This window comes from Poecilia latipinna, unplaced genomic scaffold, assembly GCF_001443285.1.
Source record: "Poecilia latipinna isolate Pla-1442-1.1 unplaced genomic scaffold, P_latipinna-1.0 Scaffold630, whole genome shotgun sequence".
Lineage (NCBI taxonomy): Eukaryota > Metazoa > Chordata > Actinopteri > Cyprinodontiformes > Poeciliidae > Poecilia > Poecilia latipinna.
Window position 1 is genome coordinate 170,084 of NW_015113246.1, and position 27,090 is coordinate 197,173.

Consider the following 27,090-nt stretch of genomic DNA (forward strand, 5'->3'; position numbering starts at 1 on the left):
AATACTCTCCATTTTATAGTGGAAATAAGTTACATTAATAAGTTAGTAAATAAGTTCATACAGTTCGAAAATTGTATCACTGTATGCATGCTAAGAAAGGAAAAGAATGCGATATATGTGTTACAAACGATCTTTGTTATTTTGTAGTGTGAGCACTCTGAGTGGCAGACTATCTTTGACGTATTTCTCCGGTAACCTTGTCAACAAGAATTGAAGATAAACAGGTCATGAACACAATGAATGCACTGTATACGTTTTACAATCGGGGAAACCCCATTTGTAAGTATTTATATGTTTGTAAGATATATGTTTGCTTGATAAAATGCAGAGCAACACACATATTTTTTTTAGCGTAGCATTAAGATATATGTGTGAACTGTTAATGTATTTTTCTTAACGTTGTATTTCAGTTATTTAAAAAAAATCATTTGAACATGCAAACTCCATGCAGAAAGAGTCAAACAGAACTTTTTGCTGCATGGCAGAGCTACCATCTGCGCCACTGTGCAGCCCTAAATTCAATATATTCCCTGGTAATACTATCAATGGCATATTTAAATAATCATAATCATAAATAAATGCTTATATATATATATATATATATATATATATATATATATATATATATATATATATATATATATATATATATATATATATATATAATGATAGCTGCCAATTTTAAAGTATTTAAGGAACATAAAATAAATCGGAGAAGAGCTGTATTTTTTTCCTAAGCAACATGCCACTTACAACATGGCGGAAAGGTTGACGTATGATCCTGACGCTGACAGGGCGTCACATGTTTACAAGCACCAATCAGAAGCCTGAGGAAGTCGTTCTGCTAACATAATATCAATGTTGGAAAATTTTAAGAAAGCAAGACGAGTTTCGATCAAATTTACGATTCGTTAGAAAAATAAACGTGATGAATAATGCAAAAATATGACACGTTTTCTTTATATGAAACCTCTTTGTCATGCGCGTGTCTGTTGCAACTTTCTGTTAGCATATTAGCATAGTTTGGCTACGGAAGTAGAGAAAGCAGCGCTGTGAAAAGCGCAGCGGGCAGCTCAGCCCCCTTCATTGTGACAGTTGGAGTGTAAAGGTGTCGCAGTAAGCTTCTTCTGTTTGTCTGAGTGTCTGCTGGTACCATGGCGCGGGTAGAGACAACCTCCAACAGGCCGTACCATCTGGTCATCTTCGGAGCCTCTGGCTTCACGGGGCAGTTTGTGGTGGAGGAGGTAGCCCGGACGGCGTCCGAGGGACCCAAAGGGAGCCTGAAGTGGGCCGTGGCTGGCAGGAGCAAGCAGAAGCTGGAAAAAGTTCTGGAGCAGGCCGCTGAAGTCCTAGGTATGTATCCGATCAGTCACATTAGTTGTGCAGATTGTTTTTAATGCAGTGACTATGACTATTAGTTCAGTTTGTTCATTTTTAGACAAATAGAAAGTATTCTAGTTGGTGTGGAAGGGTTGATTCAGAGATGTTGCTTAACTCAAGGTGATGAAGCAATTCATGCAGACTGAACAGTTGGACATGACTTTGACCCTGTTATAAACTGCATTAAAATAGACACATGAAATAAAAGTGGTAATAGTGTATATATGTTGAGCATTAGACTCCATTTTAAACATGCACATGTGAGATAAAGCAAAACAAAACAGCAATATTATCTTATACAAAATAATGTACACTTTATGTCCCTGATTACGATCGCCTTTAAAAAAAAATCAGATTTTTAATTGGCTGTAATGTTAATTTCTAAACTGATATCTATTTTTTATTCTGTTCATTGGATAATAATTTTTTTATTTATATGCTACACTTTTTCCTGATCGCAAATATTTAAAAAAATATCTGATTTCACAAAAATGTAGAGTATTTACACACATGTTGATGTTTTAAAGCTTTTATTTCTATTATTATAACAATAACTTACAGATAATGAATATTTACTTTTCAGAAGATAGACTATTGCATTATAAGAATATTTATCTACCATGTTCATGCATTCCTTTAGCTTTTCATTTGCTAATCAATTGAAAAGTATTACAACTCATAATTTCAGTAATAAATCAGTTACTAAGTTGTTTTATTTTTCATTTTCAACAAAAACAGGAATTACATTCCCAGTAATTACATTTAATGAAATTATGACATGGAGTAATGCCAACCAGACTGATGGAAAATCCATTCCAGTTGCAAATCTGGAGCAGGAGCTATTAATTTATCATCCTGGTAACAAAAGTTTCCAGAGGATTAGAGGGCAATTCACTGGCCTCCTCCTCTTCGACAGCTGAGGGGACATACCAGCTCCTGATGCCGGCCTGTCCCACCGCAGTTATCTGGTTGGAAGTTAAGTTAACTGGTTGGAAGTTAAGTTATCTGGTTGGAAGTTAAGTTATCTGGTTGAAAGTTAAGTTATCTGGTTGGAAGTTAAGTTATCTGGTTGGAGCTGAAGTTATCTGGTTGGAAGTTAAGTTATCTGGTTGGAAGTTAAGTTATCTGGTTGGAGCTGAAGTTATCTGGTTGGAAGTTAAGTTATCTGGTTGGAGCTGAAGTTATCTGGTTGAAAGTTAAGTTATCTGGTTGGAGCTGAAGTTATCTGGTTGGAAGAAAAATGCGTCCTTTGCCTTGCAGACACCTCAGACTTCTACAGAAGCATATTTGTAATAACTGGCATAGCTGTTACTATAGTAACTCCTCCAAGGCTTCGTCCAGAACATTAGATCCGACCCATTAATCATCTCTGCCGTTTCTCTTTCATTTACATTGTATTTATTTTCAAACAGAAACAGAACCGACTGAAAAGCAGCTTTTATGATTCATGTTTTTGTTGTTTTGTTCTCACTAAGTTTAAGTAATCTGACAGTCAAGCCTTCACAAAACATTCCTGTAATTCAGTCATTTGCATTTCGCCTCACGTCTTTTAGGCTTACCTGCTTTAGGTTTGTGTTGAAATGTACATTTTTATTGGACCAGGTGAATCGCTCTCTGAATGTGGTCGATGCCCAACATCTTTATGAGTCCTTTGTTTATTCTCTGAACCGGTCAAATAAGCTTTAATTTGAATTTATTGTAGAGGTATGAAAACTTACATTACAGGGTGTTGTAATCTACGCATGGAAGTTGCTTTTCCATGAGTTAAACATTCATTCATTCCTTTATCAAAATGTTAAAATTTACAAGATTTGTTAATTGTAATTTGTAAGTTAATTTACAAATTAGTTTTGCTTATTTTCAGCATGAAGTTGGATATATTTTTTTATATTTTGCATAATTTTTTAGCAATGTTTTGAAAGTCTACATATTTTTTTAAGAGCCATCTTGACAGGAAAGATTTGCCTTAATTCAAGATACTAAAAATATATAATTAATCCATTGTGCTTCTCTCACCTGGAAGAAAATCAAAATGTTAAGCACATGGTCAGATTATTTACAAACATGGTTATGTGTTTTAACTGTTTTATTTCTAATTAATTTAATGAATTTCCACGATTAATTCCTGAAATCCAAAATTCAGTTCTTCACTTTATTTGAATGTTTTAAAAAAGAAATGCAGGTTTGTTGTAAAATATGTTAATGTTCTGAAAAGTATGATGTTTATAAGATGACATTCCTCACATAAAATGTTGATTTATGTTCATTTTAAATGTTCTTATGAAGTCGGGTTTTCATTAGTTTTAATCCACAGAGAAATACTCGATGTTTCAGCTGAGTAGCTCACTCTTCCCTGGCAGTGAGCTGATCATTTTAAACATTATATTAGATTAAAAGCCCTTCACTTCCTGTTTTCCTCCACTTAATTCAACTGACAGCAGGGCAATATGCTCTCGTAGTTTCACAATTTGAACTGAAAATATGTAAAATATCAGCTCAAAATCAAAAAGCATTAGAGAAACCTACAGGAAGAAAATCTGAAAAATATGACTTAAAAAGATTAAAAGGTGAAAAAGCATCACTGGAGAAAAGTTTTTAAAGAGTTGTTTGAGTATTTTTCACATTAGATTTTGAATTTGTCTTCTTCAATCTTGTTCTTTTTCTTTTTTATTTTGAATTCCTGTACAGAAATGTCGTCTCGGACAAAACATTTGTATTTTATTTACCAAAAACAAGAAAGAGCATGAAGAAGAATCCTGACAGGGACTTAAAGTTTTATCATAGTATTTTATAAGACTGCTGTGATAAGTATTTATTAATTCTTCTCTAGGTGACTGAATGTGCTTCTTTACTCCAGTCACATAAAGAAGTGTGAATCACTGAACTGCTCACAGGAAATGTATTTCATCATATTTTTCAAATTCATTGATATTTATTGAAATGAAAAAGCAATGTAGTAAAATTAACAATCCCAACAGTACGGACAGCTTTGTCAAACAATCAAACTTTTTCACGTTAAATAACAAACGACACAATAAATACTCATCCTTAATTCATCATAAACGATGTTTATCCGTCTACACATCTTGAGGGTGTTGTGTTTTTTTTTTCACCCGTTTTTCCTTGCAGCTTTTGTCCAAACGGCCAGATAAACGCTGATGTTTGGTTTTTAATCTAAATCCAAGTGTTGCTCCGCGGTTCAGGTGTGTTTCTGTTCACAGGTAAGCCTGAGCTCCGGACAGAGGTGGACGTGATCGTGGCAGACGTAGGCGAACCCGACTCCCTGGCAGCCATGTGCAAGCAGGCCGTGATCGTTCTGAACTGCGTCGGCCCGGTAAGCGTTTGGCTCCAAAGAAATGTTTGTATTTGTTTGTTTCAGAGAATTTAATTCTTCATTTCACTTTGTTGCTCCACTCTGACACGTTGGCATCTTCTCCTGGCGTAAGCGCAGCGCTTCATCTTGCCCGCCTGCTTTCTGTTTTCCTCTGTGGCTGCGGCGTCGCATGCACAGAGGAAACACAGAGCAGCCTTCTCTGGCAGGGAGAGACGCTGCCTGCAGCACACAACAAGCTTTATTGTAAAGCAGCCAGAGTCATTTCTACTGTAGCAGTTTTGTGTTTTGCACCAAGATGGCTCAGACTCCGGCAAAACAGTGGAATCAAAAACAGCTCATCTTCTGCAATGAGCCTAAATTGTATCACATTTTTATTCCCTAGAGAGAAAAAAATCACATTTTAACATTTTTTATTTGTTTTGGAGATTGTGGTTTCCGAAGAACTAGGAGTGTTTGTTGGTAGGACTGAAACTTGTTATTCAAGTTAGTCAGTCCAGCTGCATTTAAACCAGATGTTCATCACTTCAGAAGGCTCCAAGCATCCCATAATAATCTGATTATTAATCTGTCACTCTGACTACAACACTGTTCAGACACAGTTAATGTTTAGTTTAATGCAAAACAACTGTTATTGTTAAAACATTTACTGAAAATAGAAAAAATCTTGTGAACAGCATTCAGTGACATGTTAGATCATCTTTGTCACTAGAACTGGAGCCATTTGTCAAAGTTTTATAGAATTCAATTAGGTCTAACATGATTAATCGATTTATTTAAAAAACTATCAACTAATTTAGTAAGCAATACAGACTCAAAAAAAGGCCATTTTGCTGAAAGAACAGTCAGAGCACTAATTAAAATAAAACTATACAAAAATTAGCATCTTTTAATGTATTTCTGATTGTATTTAATAAAAAAACCTAAATGCTTAAATGAAAAATGGGCAGAAAAGTGCCAGTTAATTGTCCAACATTTGATAGATTAACTGATTATTAGAATAATTATTAGTTTCAGCCCTAAATTCTACTATAAACATTTAAAGTGTCTCCATGTTTCAGTTTTAAAGGACAGTCAGCAGTTTCTGGTGAGCATCAGCTGTAAATCCTTAGTTGAGATGTTTGCATTTTGGTATTTAAATAAAATGCATCAGCCATTAGAGAGATTTCTAACAGCTTTAAATAAAGTCACTGAGCTAAACCGGTCAACGACTCCAAGTTTTATTACATCTGCTGATGGTTCTGATAGCTGCTAATGCTAAAGTCCATTGTCTACAGTCGGCGCATGTAGGAAAATAAGTTAAATGAATGATTGATTTATTCAATTAAATTTATTTTTATTGTGATAATCTACAAAAAAAGTTATCTCAAGGCACTTAGAGAATCTATTTATGAACAAGTCAACAAGGCAGGCTAAGAAAATGACAAAACTGAAGAGAAATCTCATGAATAAAGAAATGTTGGAATAGAAACTTTATGTTGAATTTTAACTGGGGGTGGTAGTCAACACCAAAGTTTCTTACCTGATAGGACAGGCTTTTATTTCTGGACTAGCCCAGTTGTACCAGGTGGAGACGGACTGAAGTGTTGTTGAAGTGTGAGAAGGGTGTGGATGAGGTTCTGTCCGTCTTTGTGTTCACAGTACCGGTTCTTTGGCGAGCCCGTGGTCAAAGCCTGCGTGGAGAACGGAGCGCACCACATCGACATCTCTGGAGAGCCGCAGGTTAGCGCAACGCCCCCCTGATGGTGTTGTTTTCTTTAATCTCAGTCTGCATGTAGACCAGGGTTGTCCAAAGTGTGGCGCATGGGCCATTTATGGCCCTTGGAATAATTTTGTGTGGCCCCGACTGTGGAGGAAGAAAGCTGCAAATTTGGACAGTTTTGTAATTGTTATAGGATGAGATTTCTGTAGTGAGTTGATGTTTTTAAACTGAATTTTGTTATCTTTATTAGCATTTTTTCCAAGACATGATGAATGACTTCTTACTCATCCATCATATCCAGCTGAGCACAGCAAAGTTTTTAAAAGTAAATGCTCCTTTTACAGACCAACAAAATTGAAAATAAATGGCCCAAAAAGTTGAAATACCTGTAAATATTAAGGCAAACGTCATACTAATTGTTAGTTTCATCGAAATATTACTTGATTAGTTTATTATTTTGCAGGTAAACAATACATGATTCACAATAATATTAGTTTTGTGTTTTTGACTGGAGAGAAAAAGCAAAGTTTGGCCTCTGAAGATTTTCAGTTTATGGGATGTTAGCCGTCGATTTAGAAAGTTTGGTGCAGATATTAGCTACTGATTGTTCAAACATCTTTTTACAAGTTTTTCAAAAACTGATTGGAGATTAATATTTTTTAAATCAGATTAAGTGAGACCTTCGTGCTGGAAACATGTGCTGCCCTGTAGATGTCCTGACATTCATCTTTGAAGCTGTTTGTTTGGATTAAATTGGAGACACGCTGATTCTCATGCTGCAGCCGGTTAGGATGAAATTATTTCTAACTCAGCCACATGACAGCAGCTGCTCTCTGCCTGTTGGACGGGGTTCAACAAGTCCTGCTGACACACAGGCTAATTTAAGGTTTCTCTCTTTTGGTTCTTCTCCATTACATTAAGATGAGATCGATTAAAACTAAATCTGTGTTTAACTTTTTTTTTAAATGGGACCTGCTATGCAAATTTCACATTTTGCGCATTTTATTTTACTTCCATTTGGGTTTCAGCTCTTTGTAAAAACAGCACAAGCGCTTTAAAAAAACATCCAGCAGTTTTTATAGTAATAAATTAATGTTTGGAAAAGGAGCCATTTCAGAAACCTTCCGGATATCAAGACCCAACCGATGTGCACTGCGCTGTCACCTAGCAACCAAACTGGAGCTCCAGCATGTTTGGTCTGCTGGTTTTACTGCTGTATTCACTGTACAATGGCTGCTAGAAGAGACAAGCGTTTTGTTTTTGACTTACCATCCAGAAACCACTTGCTGCATTCTTGCTGGTTGTGCAGGAGGCTCCACTTCTGCTTTTCAAAGATGTACGGTTCAATAATTGTGCATCTGTTTGCAGCTATTTTTATGTGTGAGTGTAAACGTTGTTTACACTGCTGCTTATTAAATCTTAATAAGCAGCAGCTTATTTGGATTTAAAGTGACAGGATGCCCTAAACAAGCTCATTCTGACAGGAGCTGAAAACGGACAGAACTAAGCAGATGGAAATCTCATTTTATCAGAATGATTTTATAAATGTAATAGGTTTTTTATAAACCTATCCTAACCTGTTCAAGGAAGTGTAATAGGTCACCTTTAATATTCATTGCGTTTAAAAATATGTTAAATTAAATGCAGTATATGAGAATCACTGGAGTGTTTTTTTTCTGGGTGTTTTTGTCGGACAGTTTTTGGAGGGCATGCAGCTGAACTACAGCAGCCAGGCGGCAGAGAAAGGCGTCTTTGTCATTGGAAGCTGTGGCTTTGACTCCATTCCTGCAGACATGGGAGTCATCTACACACGAGATCAGTTCAAGGGTAAGACCTGATATACTGATCTGAACAGATTCAGTAAATGCATATTTAATCCAGCCATTACCTTCTTGACTTAAAACAAGCTCCTATATCTTCCAGAAATATTACTTGTGAGTTAGTTTTGTTTTATATCATGTGTACGTAGATATTTGCACTAGAAACTGTTTTTGCAGTGCTCACCATTAGCATCATGCTAACCTGCCTGTGTGAACAGGCACCCTGACTGCTGTGGAGAGCTTTCTGACTGTCAGCATGGGACCTGAGGTACGTCAGATACTACATTACCCATAAGTCTGTGTACTGAGCCAGCTTGATGTTTCAGTCTTGTTCTAATTTTTGTTGTTCTTGTTCGTGATATGTCTGCCTTGTACTTCATCAGGACTTGTCTGTCTGTGTTCATCCGTCAGGGTGGGTGTATCCATGACGGGACGTGGCAGTCGGCCATCTACGGCTTCGCCGACAGCCAGAATCTCCAGAGTCTAAGAAGGAAGTTTAACCACAAACCTCTGCCCACCGTCGGATCCAAGCTGCGGCGCAGGTACAGTCGCTTCCGTTTTATTCTCACCAAAACGTTATCCTCAGAAGACAATACGGGGCAATGGTGGGAGAAAATATGTTAAAGATTGAAAAAGAGTTGAGACTGGGGCAGGAAAATGAGCCTGATCAGAGCTACAATGTTTCACTTAATATTTTTACTCCATTGAACTAGACATTTCTTTAGGTTAAATCTCTATTATTGTTAGTAGTAACAGTGTCATTGACATATTCTCCTTTCTATAGCTGGACATGTAGAAGTACAAAAATGAGTCTGATAATCATAAATGGCATTTTTCCACAACTGAGGTGATTCTCAGTTGGTTTAGACTCTAAAACTTGATATTTATTGAAATTGCAGGCATTCTGAGGACAAGCAGGAAATCTGAAAAAAGCTATTTAATAATCAATAATATTGTTACAATTTAATAATCCTTCTCAGTAAGTGTTCATAAAATGTGACCTGTCTGCATGTTTGTAGGGGAGCGCTGTTCTACAGTAATGAGATCCAGGAGTACGCTCTTCCCTTCATGGGTTCTGATCCGTCCGTGGTGAAAAGAACCCAGCGCTTCCTTGCAGAGGAATATCAAGCCACGCCGGTCAGTGCCACAATGCAGCATTTTAATAAGAAAACTGGAAAATATCAGCCAATAAAACATATTTTTACTATTGATTCAATTTTTAACAGTAACAGGTTATGCAAGATCTCTCCTCCACACTGCAAAGGAATTTCAAAACTAGTTAAACTTACTTGAATCAAGAATTTTAAACTTGATTTAGGATTTTGTTTCAAGATATTCCACCTTGAACTATTAATTTAAAGTAGATCTGATGGCTGGAAAACGTATCTCCATATAAGCATTTTATTTTAGTCATTATAATTATTGATTAGTATTGTATTTTAAATATCTGTAATAGAGATATTTAAAACACAATACCAGTGGAGTGACCTTTCATGTTTCATCCACAGTTTTTACTCCATGTCGTCGTTTAAATAGTTATGAGTCACAGTGGCGAAACTTTAAGCTGCTGCTGGTGGCAGTTACTCCTACAGCCTGTTGCTAGGTAACCAAAGAGTGAGTGAGTTGCTAGGTAACCAAAGAGTGAGTGAGTGAGTTGATTCCACTCACTTTGCTTATCAGGCCATGAGAGGTTAAAAGTGCGGTTCTGGATCGGAGTCCAGTGAATATTTCATATATTGAACGTTTAATTTTCCATCAGACATATTATTTGTTGATATTGATCATGTATCTGTCGCAATATGTTATTGATTTATTCTTCAACCCTAAGAACTGAAAATAAAACAATCCACTCTTCACCTTATAAATATTTTACTTGTTTTTAAAGATTTTACTTCAATCCCTGTTTCTTAAGTCAGCTTAGAAGGCCAAATATTTTCTTTATTATAGACTGTTAAATGCCATATGGGGTTGGATTTTGCTGAAATGACTGTATCTTTCATGTTGAACCCAAATGTTTAAAGTAATCAATGAGATTGGATAGTTTGAACTAAATATTTGCACCGTGTGAATGATTTCCTCCTGCCATAAATCCCAGGTCCAGTACGGAGCATATGCTGGAGTTGGAGGTATTGGCAACATCATCAGGCTGATGTTTGCTGGCATGATGTTCTGGTTGTTGGTCAAGTTCGGTTGGGGACGCAACCTGCTCATAAAGGTAAACGAGGAAGATGCATTTAACACTGTCTATGCAGTGTAACTCTGGTTTTTAAATCTAATTAGTTAATTTCTCTGTTCAGTATCCAGAGTTTTTCTCCTTTGGGATGTTCTCGAAAGCCGGACCAACCAGAAAGCAGGTAAAATAGCGAAAGATGTCAGGATTAAACACCCATTTGCTTAAATATGCAAAACAAAACTCATTGAAATTGATATATTCTGTTAGATGGAGGGATCATCCTTCCGGTTCTCCTTCTACGGCGAGGGTTACACAGACGGTCAGGACCCCGCGCAGGGAAAACCTAACGCCAAGATCCGCACTCTAATTCAAGGACCAGGTAACCACTGTAGAACAAAAGTCAAAGTTCAGAAACGGATATTAACTTGTGTTTAGTGAGTAAAGCTCATCTAAATTCATTTTTTATTACTCAGAGGCCGGATACGTGGCCACGCCCATCGCCATGGTCCAAGCTGCTCTCACGATGCTCAACGAACCGGCAGCTTTGCCCAAGAAGTGAGTTCCCACTCCAACACCAAACACACCACCGACTTTTAAATTCAGTTTGTCACTTGTACTTTCCATGTAAACCTAATTATAGCTACCATGATTTGCACATTTAGAGTGCTATATTTAGCATTTTTAAGGGACAAAGACCTGGATCGGCACCAAAACTGCGGCATATTTCTCACCTAAAGTCAACAAATTTGCAGGATTTTGAGAAAATGTGATTGCATTATATTACAACTAAATAAAATAAAATATGAGTGATGCTGTAAAAGAGCAGAACGGTTTTAATCAACCAGGACTTCACCTTAAAAACAGGTTTATTTTTCTTCCAAGCATAATTTCAGAACTTTAAATCTGTTTCTCAGTGAGACATGTTCTTGTTTTTCCAGGGGAGGAGTTTATTCTCCAGGAGCTGCTTTCGCCAAAACCACCCTCATCGACCGCCTCAACAAACATGGCATCATGTTCTCTGTCATCTAACCCTGACATTTCTGTGAGCATTTATTAACACGCAAAACTATAACTGGGAAACTTTGAGCTTAAAAATATCCTTTTTTTTTTATTAAAATAATCTTGAAGCTTCAAATTTTGTTTTTGGTGATGTGTTCCACTTTTAATCCTTTGCTGCAACCAGAACCTTTTCAGATAGAAACCGAGCACAATTGTTGCTGTGTTTCCTCGTCAAGGACAGTAAAAGAAATGTTAAGTTTTGCATGGTTTTCCACTGACATGATGACTGATAATAGAAGTATTCATGACAATTTTGTTCAGTTCATGCCTCTGGACACGGATAATAAAGAGAAAACTAATATTTTATGTATACTATCACACAAATGATAAAAAGCATTTAACAGATTGTCAAAGGATGAACAGGTTTTCTGAATATTGCAGCTGTTTTTGACCAAAGCCCATCGATTCTTTTCATAAAACATGTTAAAGCTCCTCTACCCAACAGTTTCTGCTCATAGTTTCTAATCTAGAGGTACAAATAGAGGACTAATGAGGTAGAAGTAGGTGATAGGTTGCATTACAGTTAAAAAGATTAACATGGTGAATGCTTTTTTTCTTTCCAATTTCTTTAGTTTCCAGCCATCAGTTAAGGGCAGTAGCTGCAACATTTGCATTTATCCGTGTGAGGTTTCTTTAAAATCATGGGTGGCCTGTCTAAACTGTTATCGCTCCAGCAAACAGCATGATGCTTCATGAAACTAAACTTTCTACGGTGTTTAGTTTGATAAATGTTGCTCTGAACATGCAAATTAGGATCAGAGCAATTCAGTTGAGACCTCTGAGCATTTTGTGCATTGTTCAGGCTTTATTTTGTATCACTTTGTGTGCTTCATAAATAAAGATGTCTGCAGCAAATATAAGAGTTCCTGTCTTTAATGCACATCATTATGTAAAAACACCAGTAAGGCCCCAGTTTCACTGATAACGGTGAAGATTATCCAGGTGCAACATAATGCTCCCACAGGAAATGTTTATTTTTATTTAACCAATGCTCATTTTAGTTGCTTTTCATACAAGTTCTTATGCAAAAATCTGCTTTTAATATCTACAACAGGCTTTTTAAAGCAACACGCATCAAACTATGCAACTTTTCATTTTTCATATAAAATAAGCTGATCTTGTTCTACAATTTTTCCTACTATACTACAGTTTTGTTCTAAAATCTGAAAATAGAATTTTTTTTTAAATTTTGTTAGCTTTCATAGAAAAACATTTTATGAATTACATATTTAGAAAATTGCTTTTAGACGGCCAAGGTGAGTTTTGTTTTATAGAATTGGATGTAAAATAGGCTCTTCTTTTGGAAATAGTTGTTGATCCTAATCTGGACCAGCTACATCAGTTTTTAATTCTATAATGCCAAATTACATCAACGTGAAAGGATGTTCAATATTATTTAAGGTATAATATTAAAAGTTAATTGTTTTATTAATACCTTCTGGCAAAAGCATTCATAATCTTGACTTGGCCCAAAATGAAAATTAGTTTGACACCCCTGATATATCCATTTTTATATAAACTGAAATAGACAAAATTCAGAAATAAACAAAATTCCAACATTTATTCATAAAAATATAACAATTTGTATTAGACATCAAAAATATCTTGACTAAAATCATAATTTGTTGTACAGCTGCATGTGTTTTACTTATTAGTTTAACATGAGTCTATTATTTCATCCAGTTCATTCTCTTTCCTGGTTCAGTAGCTGATGAGAGTAGACGACGTCCTCGTAGTGGTATTTCCCGGTTAGAGCCAAGATGGAGTCGTAGCATCTCAACCTACTGAGAACCTTCAGCTCTTCGACCACAGCAGCCCTGCAAGCAGACAGAGTTTGAAGAAGTTGATACAATTATCAGCCAGGAAGGATCTCCGTGCCTACAGAGGGATTATTGATTTGTAAATACAGCGGATGGGTCCGCAACTCAACTGCAGCAAGTGCCGGACCCGCCTTTAACCGCTTATTGGTTACCATGGTTACCCGCATTTAACTCGCTGCTAGCTATTAGCTAGCATGTTGTCAGCGGACTACAACTGTTTATGACAGCGTGATAAGATACGTCGCTACAAATTGACATTAGTGAATGAGAAGCGTCTTAATGACCCATAAGCTGCAGGTGAGTCGATAAAAGACGAGAGAATACGCCCCAAACGTTGGATGCTACTTGCTAGCAACATTAAAGCAATTTAACGAGAGGCAGTGCGAGGTACAGAATCGATGTGCTAAAAATAAAACTTATCAAAGTTGCGTATGGGAGTTGTGTCAGGCGAAGATAAGTGCTCTACACTGGCTGCCAGATGTAAATTATTTTATTATTCTCTTTGTAAATAGTTAAAATGCATTCTCGACTGCGTTCTGAAGGCGACATGCGCAGTAGAGCGGCTACTGACGTGACGTCGACTGATAATATCTACATAAAAACAGGTGCTGCATTACCTGCTGCTTGGATCTTCAGACGGCTGCTGTTTGCAGAGGCTGTGAACTTTCTGAACAATGTCGTTCCTGAAATTCTGCAGCTGAGGCAAACAGACGCTTTCTCCTTCAAACCAAGAGTCAGGCAGACATTCTGCAATCTGGAGCCAAAGAGAAGGTTACAAACAGATCCCAGGGTAAACTCTGTGTTTAGATATATTTAAATACCTTTCTGTGTGTAGAAACAACTCTGCTCGACAGCATCTCACTAGACAAGGTGATCATCAGGTATCGGTTCAGCAGTTTGTCCAGCATTAGTTCTTTTAAAATGGACTCAGGAAGCAGCAGATCCCATTTCCCCATGTTCCCCAGCAGCTAATAAAGGCAAAATATAATCTGATTAGCTTAGAAAAAACAGCCTGGAAACATTTAAAGCCAACAACATTTAAAATCTAAGAGATCTTTTAGTTACTTTTACAGCCATCCAGAACTGTTCGTCTCTGAAGCGGCGCTGAGGGGACAATCTGTCCTCCAGGAGCCTGGAAGGAAAAAACAAATGGACCATTAGTGTGACTGAGATGATGATGCACAAAATAATCTGAAATGATCCTTTATAGACAAGGAATTTAATCCAATCAGTGAATGATCAATGACTCTAGTATACTGACTTTTTTGGATACAAGGGGATAAAGACATCTTCATCTACACAGCTTCTGAGCCTATGAACCACTGCTTCGATAAACCCCTGCAAGAAACAGAAAATACAGTTTATCTCAAGTAAGTTTCATAGGCTGCATTCGCACAGCAGATCAATAAGACCCAAATCTGCTGTTTTGCCTATATGTGACCAATATCTGCCCGTTTCACTGCAGTTTGAACATCCCAGTTTCTTTTTTCACCCAAAAGTATCTGTGCCACTTCTATGTGTGGTACTAATTTGGATAAACATCCAACAGTTTTCAAAGCTTCTGCATTCTGATTGGTCGTGTTGCATTTTATCTCATTTCTATGTCGTTGATGTAAGACATGCCTCATATTTCTGCACCAAAATTATAATTATGAACTTATGAACAAAGTCTGCTCTGCTAAAGCAGATCACAATCAGACCACCAGTGTTTCTGACTACAAATTCAAACAGATTTCTTTACAAAAGCTGCAGTCAATGCTCCACAATGTTCTTTTTATTAGTTTTCTTCACTTTGATATGATCTTGTCAGGTCTAATTGCTAAATAAACTTTAAACTGATGCATAAACGACTCCATTACTTCCACAAACAGTACACTGCTATGTGCAGCGCTGCACATAGCCTCTGCGAATGCGGGTCGCAGAAGTCTCACTGTAGTCTGGTTTAATTAGTATTATGAATGACCTCGTGCACAAAAAAAAAAAAAAAATAGGATTACAGTAACAAAAAAAACTTTGGAAATAAACATCAAAACCTAAACATAATAAATGTTTAGTTTGTTGGCTTCACCTTCACAGGTTTACTCTGCTCGCCTTCAAAGATGGAGTAATCCTCCCTCAGCCTGTGGCAGACAGCAGACAGGCAGGTGGATTGTTGGTGGGAAAAAGGATCCCACACCAGCTCCACATGGCCTGCGCAGAAAAACACAAATTATTTATTCACTTGCCCTGACAGACAAAACGTACAGAAACAGAAAACTCTGTGACCTCTGCTGGTAAAGATAGCAGCAGTACGATCTCACTGCAGCACAGTGAAGCAGTGGCAGCAGCACCGTCGCCTTCCAGCTTAAATCCAAAATTTTAATCCCAGTTTGGGGTATTTTCTACATTCTGTCACATTTTCTGACATAAAAAATGATCGTCAGCAGATTTGTCCCATTCTGTACAAAATAAGCTACATTAGAATTAGAAATATAAACATTGCTTGTTAATGTGAAATCTAACATCTCCACAATCTCTTTGTAGTCTCCTAAAACGTGTCAAGACCTTCTTCTTTAAAAATATTAGTCAAGCAGATGCATTTTAATTGCATTTAGACACAAATATTACTTTGTTGTTTTGAGTAATGTGCAAAAAAGCATAACACAGCTTCAAAGTAGCCCACTGGTGCTACATCTTCATAATTTAATCTTTGATAATTATGTACATATACATGTGAATATGTGCTAATGGATATACGAGTGTAGAGATATAAATGCACAGGAAGTGAGAGACATGTGGGAAAGAAGGATGGGAAAGTTGTTTTTCTTTCTATTTGTATGTTTTGCTTTTATTTGTATTTATTTTTGTTCACTTATCTTTTCTCTGATGTTCAAATTATCCTTATGCAGTGAGCTTAAAAAGGTTATACTTTGATCTGTGTTCCTGCTGAAAATATGTTTTTAGATTTTAATTTACAATTAAAATAAAACCATGCACCTAATAAATAAATAAAAATTAAAAAAAAGCATAATGCAATTTTTGAACAATTGTGTTTGTGAAGAGCAGAGGAAAAAAAAGTTTCATTTGGTTCCCTAAATTCTCTGAGTAAAGGTTTTTTGCATTCTTCACTTAAACTAGTTACTGTGATTTGATTATGCACACTCAGTGGAAACTATGAAATTAATTTGTTCAATTAATGACTCCTGGAAGCCTGGCTCTTATTTCTTTTAGTTACTGACCATTATGGATAATACCTGAGAAGGGAAATATGAAGAATTAAGAAAATGAAAAAGAAAACTACAGATAAAATGGTAAGCAATAGACAAAACAATTACAGACTACAGCTCCATTAATTCACCTCGATAGGATCTAAAAAGTTAACATCATCAGTAAAACATTGAAGAGTGTGTGGTATTTACTGGTCATTTTGGGTAGAAGAGTCTTTTCTATGACGTTAGAGAGCGTCTGTCTGTCTGTGTGCTCCAGCTCCTCATGGCCGTGTCCGTGACAAAATGTCTCCACTGCTGTGAACCACGGGAGGTTTTCAAATTCTCCACCAATATCCTGCGACACAAACACAGAAATGATCAACACCTCGACGCGTTTGGCCAAGCCTGATCGTTTACAATCTCTGCTCTCACTTTTAACGGGTTCCACATCAGCAGCTGATGCCTAACGATGGGGTTGAGCAGCTTGGGCAGACACAGAGAGATGTAGGCGTTGTGGTAGGAGTCAGAGTACGACCTCCTCCATTCTTCAAATCGAGACAGAATCTTTTTAACGTCACAGAAGTCGTCTTGGACGTCAGCAAACACCGCCCGAGCTCTCGACTGGATGTCAGCTGAAGAGAGAGCATAGAAGGCACAAAGTGAGACAATCCATCAAGTGAAAACAAAAAAATAAGCACCTACAGTAAACTTGTAGCAAATAGAGTACAAACGCAACATGCACTGTGGTAGGAAAGCAAACAATTAATTTACTTATGGCTAATTATCGATTAACAGTTCATTAGATTTAAAATTAGTTTCAATTGATTAACTAAATTACGTAACTTATTAGATCGTCCTTCAGTGTTGTAGTTTGGCCGCCAACCACTAGAGAGCGCCGCTGGTCATCCTAGCCCTTGATACAGGGACAAAGATGGCGGCCATAAACGGTCGAAACAGAGTCCGGTGTAGGATGAAAAATGGACTTTATGCGGTTCTGATTTGAAACAAATTCCTTAAGTTTCACCTTAATTGCACAAATTCAACCGAACTACGTCACGAAGCGGCGTCAACTTTTCAACCTGAAATGAGTGATGTGCTACAAAGGCGAGGACGTGACGACAGAAACGCGGAGGAGATGACGGGGAAAATTTGTAACATAAACAGATTGATTTGTTTTTCACCTATTGTCTCCTGAAGCTTCTCCTCTTCTTCTGCAGAAAGCTTTGCGTCTTCAGGTAAATTAAAATCTTCCTCTGGATTTCTGGCCACTTCACTGCAAGTCGCACACAGAAGAATTAAAAGTAAGGACTATGCTTTTTCGTAGAAAAAAGTTAAAACAGGAAAGTAATTTTAAATTTCACTAACCACTGAACACCAGAGCTGCCAGTCTGTTCCTCTGAGTCATCTACAAGAGACAAAGAGTTAGTTTAAATGTTTCATCACTTCCTGGACGTTTGGTTGTACAGCATAGAGCAACCACGTACAGCTGAGCTGCTGCAGGCGGTCAGCCTCCTCTTTTATCCTCTTTCGCCTCTGAGCCAACAGCGCCTCCATGTGGTCAGACAAGAGAGTGTGCATTTCCAGCTCCAAGGCATTGATTTCAATAATCTAAAGACAAGAAATTAGTGTGAGAAGTTTTAGTCGATTAAAAATAAAGAATGTATTAAAGGTGACCTATTATGCTTCCTTGAACAGGTTAGAATAGATCTATGGGTAATACAAAATATGTTCATTACATTTTTTTGCACAGAATCATTCTTAGATAATGTGATTTTACGCTGGTCAGTTCTGAAAAGAGTTCGAAATGGACAGAATGAGCCATTCTAGGCCTCTGTTACTTTAAATCCAAATAAGCAGCTCCCAACTCAACGTTTTTATTCGAATGTGAAAATGGCTGCAAACAGATGCACAATTACACAACAGTACATCTATGAAAAGGAGGAGTGGAGCCTCCTGCTCAACCAACAAGAATGCAGCAAGTGGTTTATGGATGGTAAGTCAGCAAAACACTCGTCTTTTCTAGCAGCCATTGTACAGCAAATACAGCAGAAAAAACCAGCTGACCAAACATGCTGGAGCTCCACCTGGGTTGCTAGATAACGGGCTAGGCTTCCCTAGGCTTGCTGGCTCATTTTCCAGATAGCAAAAAACATTAAGTTATTGCCAAACACTGTTTTTTTCTTTTTCTTTTCAGAAGCAGAGTCCCAAATGGAAGCATAAAGATATGCAAAATGTGAATTTTGAATAATAGGTCCCTTTAAGTATATTTTTAAAATAACTTTATACTCCATACAGTTGAGAGTCAAGTCTTCTTTGTAAGTGACACATATTGTTTTCATAATTTTTTTCTAATAATGTTGATTTCCTTGGTGAAGTCAGACCTTCTCCTGCAGACATTCGACCAGGTTGTGGACGTAGAGGATCATGGTTCTGTAAAACCTGAGCTGAGCCTCAGAGGAACTTTCCTCCAGCAGCTCTAACGAACTCTTGGCGTTCTCGGCGTCGCCCTCCATCCTTCTCAGCTCCGCCTGCCGCGCTCTGTACACCTCCTTCAGGGAGTCCAGTCTAGAGACAAAACACAATCAGAGGAAAAGTGATCTTATAGTCGATGAAACAAAAACACAATCACACCTTAAAAATAATGCATCAGTCTGGAATAAAGAAGGTCACAGGGAATGGAAACTTGAATGTTTGTATCTGAGAAATCCATTATTTTCAGTAAATTTATGGCAAGTCCTTTAACTATCAATAAGAGTTGAAAGTATTAATTTTTGTCCTTATCAGTGTAATTTCAAGATGTTTGTGTTGCTTCTAAGGTTGCTTCTATGTCTGAATTAGTGTGGTTGTGGATTGTTATGATGTGATGTAAATTCAAGCATTGTAAATGAGAGGAAAACTAACTTTTTTGTGATCCTTTTCTTCACCGTCGAGACAGAAACAAGAGGAAGGGTCTTTGGGATCTTAGCCCCTGTTAGTCTCTTTTTGTGTCCTCCTCTGTCTGGCCGGCTGCTGCTGCTGTAGCTGCTGGACTCGCTGCCAGACGGACTCTGAGAAGGAAAAAAAAAAGACACTGTTAAAAAGAAAACTTTTTCCAATTAATAGTCAAACTTGACAATAGGAACAGAATTAGAGGGACAAAGCGAATGAGGAGAACACACTGGGCAGAGGAAAATAAAATAGAAACAGACATGAATAAAGAGCAGAAAATGAAGAATGGGAAGAAACAGGGTTTTTTTTCACCTGTTCCCCTGGTCGTCTCTTGACTCCCTTTCCAATCTGTGTCTGCTCCCAAAGTTCCTGCTCCTCCTCATCACTTCCTGACAGACTTCCGTCACTTCCTCCTCAAAAATATAAACCAGACTCTATATTTTTTTTGCATTTATTTAAAATTTTTTTCACCTCTGAAAAGATGCCTTTTATTTTATTTTATTTACTGAAGCTCACAGTATCTCTGGTTGCTCTATCTCACGGTATCACCTCGTCTTTACCTAGTTTCTCTGCAATCCTCTCCCTGATGCTCTTCATTCGGGGGGCGAACTCGATTCTTCTCTCATGGTCGTCTGGCTCATCGTCGTCGTCATTTTCAACTCTGTCCTCTTCATCATCTCGGCTGTAGTGATCGGGGGTCCTGCCAGCGGAGCTCCGGCCGTCTCTACCCAACGGTATGAACTCCTTCTGGGTTCGTGCCGCGCGCCGCTGCCTCCTGGCTGCGTGTATCTCCTCTGCTCTAGGGATAACAGCTGAGCAGCCAAAAGTTAGACAGACTTTGAGCACACTTTCTTCATCACAACTTCCTTTAATAAATACATTCAGTAAACATGAAGACATACTTGGTTTGGCAGCAGAGCAGCTGGAGTCAGTGTTGGAGCTACTTGCAGGTGACCTGGCAAAACCTCCGTCACTGTCATTGTCACCATCGTTACTGCTGGTGTCATCATCATCATCATCATCATCGCTATCGTTATTATCATCATCATCACTATGCTGAGAATACGGTGAAGCCTCACTGCTGTCTCCATGACTGGGAGAAACAGATGGTGGGGCATCTGCACCGCCAGAAGCTGGAAGACATTCAGCGCAGAAGAAATTTGATCAACACACAATGATTATAGATAGAGCTACAGATAAATTATTTTAGTATTCAGATATTCTGATGATTAATCAGATAAATTGGCACATTCTGCAGATTTTTTAGGCTTATTAGAGTATTAAAAATACATTAAAAGAAGCAAATGTACAAACAAGATAAGTATTCTAATATTAAATAAGTATTTTAAAATGTAACATTTTTTACAGAATTTGGACCAGGTGAAGCTAAAACTATGCCACTTGAGTAGTTTACAGACAAAGAAGGTTTTTATTTTTATTTTTTTTTTTTACCTCAAAAGCAAATTGTATATATTTTTAAAAAGATAAATATTGATCTGGACTTAATTTAGGTTCATATACATTTATAGGAAGGAGGAATCAGAAAATGGAGAACATTTTGGTGGTTTTACCTTTGCTGCGGCTCGTCTTGGTGGGGGGAGCCTCCTTCTTCCTGGCTTTAAACACCACAGCTTTATCAGAGGACCTCTTTAGTTTAAAGGTTGATTCTTCTGCTACAACAAAAAGAAATTAAAAGTTTTTAGTTGACATTCTGAGCATTATTACCTAATCCAACTTTAAGATAATTGGTCTGCAACCTTTATAATCTTAAGAGCCATATTTGCCTCCAGTGTAGTGAATTAAAACTTGTTTAGAATAGCAAATGTATTTTTTTAATCTTTAAATAAAAGGCTACTTTGGAAAATTTATTTCAAAGATTCACATTTTATTTCTGTTTTTGGGTTTCAGTATAAAGATGATTGATCTCGTTCTTTCTGTGAAAGTTAAAGAAAAATGAAAAAAAAAGCATATAATTTCCAACTTAATTATGAAATAAAATAGATCTCAAAACAATATCACTGGTATTTTTAGAGTCATTATGTTATGGAAAATCAACGCAACACGTGGAAAAACTGCATAAACGAACATTTGGTGTTAAAATTTGTATTTAGAAACATTAGTTGATTCTTTGCTGAGCCATTGTGGATCATCCAAAGAACCACTTGTGGCTCCGGAGCCGCAGGTTGAAGACCCCTGTTTTAAATCGGACGACTATTTCAATCAAAGAAAAAGCCGGTACATGCTTTTGTCACATGTATTGACAATGTGACTTATACTTGTAATGTGAAAAGTTCAAGAGATATGAATATGAAACGTTTATGTAAGTCGCCATCTTTCAACGACATAAAATATTTATTTATTCAATTTAGCGCATTAATTTAGCTACCTTCTTTATCGTCTGTAAAACTAAGGACGGAACTTTTCGTCGTCTTTGTCCCATCTTTGTCATCTCTGTCCTCCGTCACTTCCAGCGCCTCGGCCGCGGCTTCTCCATCACTGCTGACCGCCTGAGGAGGTGTCGCTTCCCGCTTGGAGCTGCAGGAGATGCCGCGGCTCTGTGCCGCTTTGGGAGGCTTGTTTATCACCGACGGAGCCTCCTCGGGTTCATCTCCTTCTCCGCCGTTCTTCTGTTGGTCCTCATCCTCGCTGGAGCTCTGTTTTCTCTGGCGAAAGTTCCTCCGTGGCTTCTTGTTAAACATTTCTGTCTACACAACGGCCTGTCATACGTTACTTCTGACGTTTGCGGTAAAATGTCGCAAAGCAGCAGCAATGCACCATGGGTAATGTAGTAAACAAGCGTATATTGTGGTAAGCAAGCGTAAGCTGGCTACATTTCAAAGAAAATTGATCATATGGTTTATAAGAGTGTTTCTCATAACTATTCCAGGTTTGGAAAATGTGTCATAAAAAGTTAATTTGGGGCCTCAAATATCAGTAAAGACCTAGTTTTGACGATAGATGTTAGTGATGCTGTGGTGACGCCAAATCAAATTGATTTTTCTTTTTCTTTTTAACTTTAATTCCGTTGCTTATGAATGATATGGACCCTCTACATTTTCGTGCTTCCAAGTTTCAGGCAGGGGACAAAGTGGCACTCCAAAAGGAGGGCTAGGTGGGGCCATTACTCCCACTTGAAAAATGTTGACCAGTAGTCGCCACCAATAATGGCAGGGTGTGGGGGAAGACATCTTGTTATGGTCTTCGATCAAGAAATAAATCTATTTATACAATTATCTATCTATCTATCTATCTATCTATCTATCTATCTATCTATCTATCTATCTTTTTTTTTTAAGTTGTGCCCCCCAAAAAATTTCAACTTGCTGCCCCTTTAAAAATTGTCTGGGGCCGCCACTGAGAGGACAGTTTTCCTCTGTAAAATTGGAGATAAAATCAGTAAATTCCTCCTTTAACGTGAAGAAATGAGTCATTTCTGTGCTGCTGTGTCCTTTGTCTCTCTATGTCCCGTCCTCTCCCCTGTGTGTCCATCTGTGGAGCTGGTATCCCTCCCTTTTTCTCTGTCTCCTCCCACCGCCGTCGGTCGGACGTTAACCGAGCCCCGCTGCCTCCGGTGAACACTCGTCGTCGTCGTCAGCCATGTTGTTGGTGTGACACACGGAGCTGTCAGCAATAGGTTCCCAGAGTTTACCAGCGTGGGTATAACTCATCAGGTTCGACTCTCCGTGGACAGTAAACTTGACAGCGTGTCCGAGAAAGCGCCAGAAGTGTTGAGAGATACTTTTGAGGCGGCTCGGAAGTTGGTGTTTTCTCTGGTTTGACCGTGGGAGTGAAAGGTACGCGAGCGAAACTGCTTGTCTAAGCACGACTGTAACTTTGATGTTAGCTTTGTAAAGAAACAAAACGATGACTTTTAACTTTTATTTATACTTTGAGCTATAAATAGTCCCGGTGTGTTTGCTTGTGTCGCAACTTTTGATTCCAGGAAATGTGTTGTAAAAATGATGTTTGTAGGGAGTGATGCAGCTCCTTTCTGCTGATCCCCCAAACTGGCTGTAGTTGTAGTTCGGTTAGCTAGCTAAGTTCTGTTCTCATTAGCCTGATACGTTCGTGGACTCTTGCAGGTTCGGTGTGGATGGGTTCACGTTTTAAAGTGAAGATCAGGCCTGTTGCTGGAAAGTTTGCAAAGGCAGATTTGCCGGAAAGTCTCTTAAATTCCACTCGGTTGAAACTAGTCAAACAGGTTGCAGGGCTCAGTGAGTGGTGACAAGTGATCAGGGAATGTAACTCTATCAGTTCATCAACAGACACATAGAGGCCGGCGGATTGTCTGCAGAAAGGAGAGGTCTGTAGAGTGACTGTGCAGGTTTGGCTTTGATATTCAGCCTGTTGTGAGCTTTCAAAGCCAGGAGAGGATAAACCTAATCCCAATCTCTAGATATGTTAATAAAACTTTCAAAAGAGTTTAAAACAGTCATTAATTAAAATTTAAAAATACTATATGTATTCTAAAGAGGAATTAAAGTATCTTCAAAAGAGTTGTTGTGGATGTTGATGCTGTGGGCATTGAGGATCTCTGGTAGCAGTCGGTGTAGCAGCAAATTTGAAGAGGCCTCTGACCAAAGGCTGTTTCTGTCTCGTGGCTAGCTGTGTTTCCATTACAAATGTGGGCAAATCTTTGTCTATGTTCTGCTAAAAATAATAAAAAAGAAACACAGCTTTACAATTACAGTATTTCCATTGAATAAGAAATTAAATAAAAGTCACATGTGAATAAGCTGGTTCATGCGATAAGTTGTTAAAAATCACGGCGGCGACGGATGTAAACAGTTACATGATACATAAGGCTGCACTGATTTATCGGCCAGCCGATTTCCTTAATTTTGGGAGATGGGAGATTGGCAGTTACTTGTGAAGCCGATCTTATTTATTTCAGTAAAGGTCTAAAAATCGACTACTGTCCTCTTTTGGACTCCTGTTAGAGAGGTTTGACTGATAGATTGGGCCATCAGGTGACATCTGCACATTTGTTGTTAACAATAGTAGATTTTCTTAATTTTGGGAGATTGGTGATCGGCTGAAACTTGCATGTGAACCCAATCTTATCCACCGATTTTGTCATCCTCTGGAAAGGTCTTAAAATCAACCACTGTCCTCTTCTGCTCTCCGGTTAGAGAGGTTTGACTGACAGACCATTTGCAGTTAACGATAGTCATCATACCGTTACCAACTCGCCGATTTCCTTCCTGTATTTAGATTAGTTGGGTTTAATACAGATGTTTCTTAATAATTTATTTATTTTCCATCAAAGCTATGTGAGTTTTAGCTATACAGTTAATAAAAATCTTTATCAGTATGTCGAAATATCTGCATTGTGTAACTGAAGCAGAGAAGCTGCGTCAGCGGTGTGGTTGTGGGTAGAGAAATATTCTTGGTAAATATCCGTTATCAGCCTTTATAGCGATATTGGCCCAAAGGGTATCAGAAAAAGAGAACGTCTTGCCTTGAAATAAGCTTGGATTCAACTAGAATTATTTTTTAAATAAAAAATGATAGCTTAATCCTAAAATTAAGAGAGAAATTCTTCTCAATATTTGCTGGAATCTGGACCATAGTTGGTCTGGTTAAGCATGAACACAGCTGTAGTTTTTCTATACAAGTATTTGAAAACTTTAGTTGACTTTTTTTTTTTTTATTTAACCAAACTCTGCTCAACTTCCGGTAAATCTTTGGTTCAACATCTGACTTAGCTTTTTTGCTGGTGTTGTTTTTTTTATTGTAGTTGGAGTGTTTTTATTATATTAAACCACAATCAGAGAGACTGATTATTTTATAGCAGATAGATCAAACTGTAATGTGCTGCTATGTTTGCACTTGTACTCATTATATTGCAATGATCTACAAGTTTACAATCTCATAAACATAAAGCTGTGCAAATGCAAAACAACCACTGAAAGACATAATGAGTGATTTAAAATAACAAAATGCACAAATTAACCAAATCAGAGACATAGTTTAACCCAAAATGACCAGTTAAAACATAAAAACTGGAAAAAAGGATCCCATCCAAAATAAGTCATATTAACTATAAAGAGAGAAGCTGGATAATTTTCATTTGAACAAGACATAAACAGGTCACAAATTAAAGATCAATCAGCCTTAGATTTGAATCTGTTTTTATTCTTGACTGGCTGTTTGGTCCTAATATTCATTATTCATACTCCATAAATCTTTGATATGTCACAAGTAAAAAATTCACACTATTCACACACTAAAAGTATATGTAGGGTATTCTTGATGTTCTTTGTTGGATTTTAGACTCTTTTTATATAACCTGTAGTAGATGCAGCGTCGTTGATTGTTGTCCATATCGATCTCAATGTTTAATCAGCAGCTTTCATGTGAAAATGCTCAGTTATCTATTGAATAATCATTTTTTATGGGCTAAATCCACTAAAAAATCCTGATATTCTACATTTTCCTCATATTTTTGTCAACTTTTTGCTAGCTTTATGATAGTTGGTGAGTTTCTCAAAAACATATTTTTCAGAAGCCTTCAAATGTTGTTGCCACAATAAAAGCAGATGATGTTGATCGAGCATTGCAATATGTCCACAGAATGACTGGAAAACCAGTTTAAAATACCATTTTTCTTTTTTCTTTCTTCAGTTTATGTGCAAATCAGGGTGGGTCAAAGCAGGGAAGGGCAAGCCTTGCCTCTTAAAAAAACAGAATCCAGCAGAACAAACAGTGAAGCTAGTCCAACCTTTTAAACCTCAATCCAATCCTAGCAAACACCACAGCTGGATTTCTGCCTAATGGGGAGAAATCTGATGTTTATTGGTGAATTTTTGTCTCTTAAATGAATGAAAAGATAAATGAGACGCTCTCAAAAGGATAAGTCATCAAGCAGAAATAGTGTTGTGGTTTAAGCTGATGTCAATATTATGAGGTCAGTGTGAGAGGCGGCTGAATTTAATTTAATTTAATTTTTTTCATTTCAGTAAAATAGCCAGTTGGACAGCACTTGTTTCTGAGAAAATTTAAATTAAGAGGCAATAGAGCACAAACGGCTGTTTATTATTTGCCCAAGTTATTAGATTTGGTTAGAGAAAAAGAAAAAAAACTGGGAAAATGCTGTAATTTTTTATTTTCACTACTTTTCTGGGTCAAATCTCAAAGAGAAAAAGCAAATTAAGCAGAAAGGGGAGATAACAGTAAAATCAGCTCTGCTGCTGCTGAAGCAGATAAGGTCAGAGCCAACTGAGATATTTATCCAACACTTCTCTGTTGTGTGTATATGGTGGGTTAAAGACAGAAATGTCCCGGTCTGAACCAGAACCAATCCAGGCGAGGTTTGACCATGAAACCAGATCAAACGTAGAGACGGAGACCACACTCTGAGGAAGTGGGGTGTTTATTTTACCGCCGCTGCACGAGTTCACCAAGAAGCTTCCTGTGACTTTGGAAAAAACGACTTTCAACTCTTCAGTACATTAAAGTAAATAAGTTTGCTTATGTAGGCGCTTAGTTATGATGTGTAACTCCAGCTAACAGTGGCGTTTTGTTGAGTATTGCTGTTATTAGTTAGTTTCTGTATAATAATGCTTAATTTAGAGGGGATATGAAAATGAAAGATGGACTTACCCGGCTTTTCTTGGTCAGTTTCCAAAAGTACTTGAAGTCTGAGCTCTTGATTCAGATTTTTGACTAATATCTACTTTTTTTTTT

General features: G+C 37.5%; 3 protein-coding genes and 1 long non-coding RNA gene across 7 annotated transcripts in view; 3 read left to right on the plus strand and 1 right to left on the minus strand.

Annotated features, from left to right (window-relative positions):
* The first annotated feature begins 183 nt into the window (after positions 1-183).
* LOC106954133 (saccharopine dehydrogenase-like oxidoreductase) lies at positions 184-12,320 on the plus strand. Of its 2 annotated transcripts, XM_015043413.1 has the most exons (13): positions 184-279; positions 1,141-1,353; positions 4,602-4,714; positions 6,353-6,433; positions 8,111-8,240; positions 8,452-8,501; positions 8,645-8,775; positions 9,253-9,370; positions 10,329-10,448; positions 10,531-10,587; positions 10,674-10,785; positions 10,880-10,961; positions 11,345-12,320. In XM_015043413.1, the coding sequence occupies exons 1-13, from the start codon at positions 228-230 to the stop codon at positions 11,433-11,435; spliced, it is 1,350 nt and encodes a 449-aa protein (XP_014898899.1). In that variant the 5' UTR covers positions 184-227; the 3' UTR covers positions 11,436-12,320. The 2 variants fall into 2 exon arrangements, with proteins under 2 accessions (XP_014898899.1, XP_014898900.1); XM_015043414.1 differs by lacking the exon at positions 184-279 and having other exon boundaries at positions 753-1,353.
* On the plus strand, positions 1,364-4,595 carry LOC106954135 (uncharacterized). The gene is made up of 3 exons (XR_001426306.1): positions 1,364-2,355; positions 2,456-2,475; positions 2,596-4,595. It is a non-coding gene; the product is annotated as an uncharacterized LOC106954135 (long non-coding RNA).
* A 679-nt stretch (positions 12,321-12,999) lies between the features above and the next one.
* On the minus strand, positions 13,000-22,162 carry gcfc2 (GC-rich sequence DNA-binding factor 2). Of its 3 annotated transcripts, none has more exons than XM_015043412.1 (18): positions 21,788-22,162; positions 20,973-21,071; positions 20,304-20,534; positions 19,962-20,213; positions 19,714-19,814; positions 19,375-19,520; positions 18,855-19,038; positions 17,958-18,081; positions 17,839-17,878; positions 17,655-17,746; positions 16,906-17,105; positions 16,684-16,828; positions 15,354-15,475; positions 14,547-14,623; positions 14,351-14,417; positions 14,107-14,253; positions 13,903-14,039; positions 13,000-13,282 (listed from the first exon to the last, which is right to left on the minus strand). In XM_015043412.1, the coding sequence occupies exons 1-18, from the start codon at positions 22,098-22,100 to the stop codon at positions 13,150-13,152; spliced, it is 2,610 nt and encodes an 869-aa protein (XP_014898898.1). In that variant the 5' UTR covers positions 22,101-22,162; the 3' UTR covers positions 13,000-13,149. The 3 variants fall into 3 exon arrangements, with proteins under 3 accessions (XP_014898898.1, XP_014898897.1, XP_014898896.1); XM_015043411.1 differs by having other exon boundaries at positions 19,714-19,811; positions 20,973-21,074; XM_015043410.1 differs by having other exon boundaries at positions 20,973-21,074.
* A 676-nt stretch (positions 22,163-22,838) lies between these two features.
* itsn2b (intersectin 2b) overlaps positions 22,839-27,090 on the plus strand; it is a 54,392-nt gene continuing 50,140 nt past the window's right edge. The window contains exon 1 of the mRNA XM_015043418.1: positions 22,839-23,195. The gene's annotated coding sequence lies outside the window, so the exon portion shown is untranslated. The remainder of the gene's footprint in view (positions 23,196-27,090) is intronic.

Coding starts and splice junctions, on each gene's coding strand:
- LOC106954133 (XM_015043413.1), top strand. CDS start 228: ATGAACACAATGAATGCACTGTATACGTTTTACAATCGGGGAAACCCC. Junction 1,354..4,601: donor GCAGGCCGCTGAAGTCCTAG/GTATGTATCCGA, acceptor TTCTGTTCACAG/GTAAGCCTGAGCTCCGGACA. Junction 10,449..10,530: donor GACGCAACCTGCTCATAAAG/GTAAACGAGGAA, acceptor TTCTCTGTTCAG/TATCCAGAGTTTTTCTCCTT.
- gcfc2 (XM_015043410.1), bottom strand. CDS start 22,100: ATGTTTAACAAGAAGCCACGGAGGAACTTTCGCCAGAGAAAACAGAGC. Junction 19,815..19,961: donor GAGGATTGCAGAGAAACTAG/GTAAAGACGAGG, acceptor TATATTTTTGAG/GAGGAAGTGACGGAAGTCTG. Junction 17,747..17,838: donor GGCAGCTCTGGTGTTCAGTG/GTTAGTGAAATT, acceptor TGCGACTTGCAG/TGAAGTGGCCAGAAATCCAG.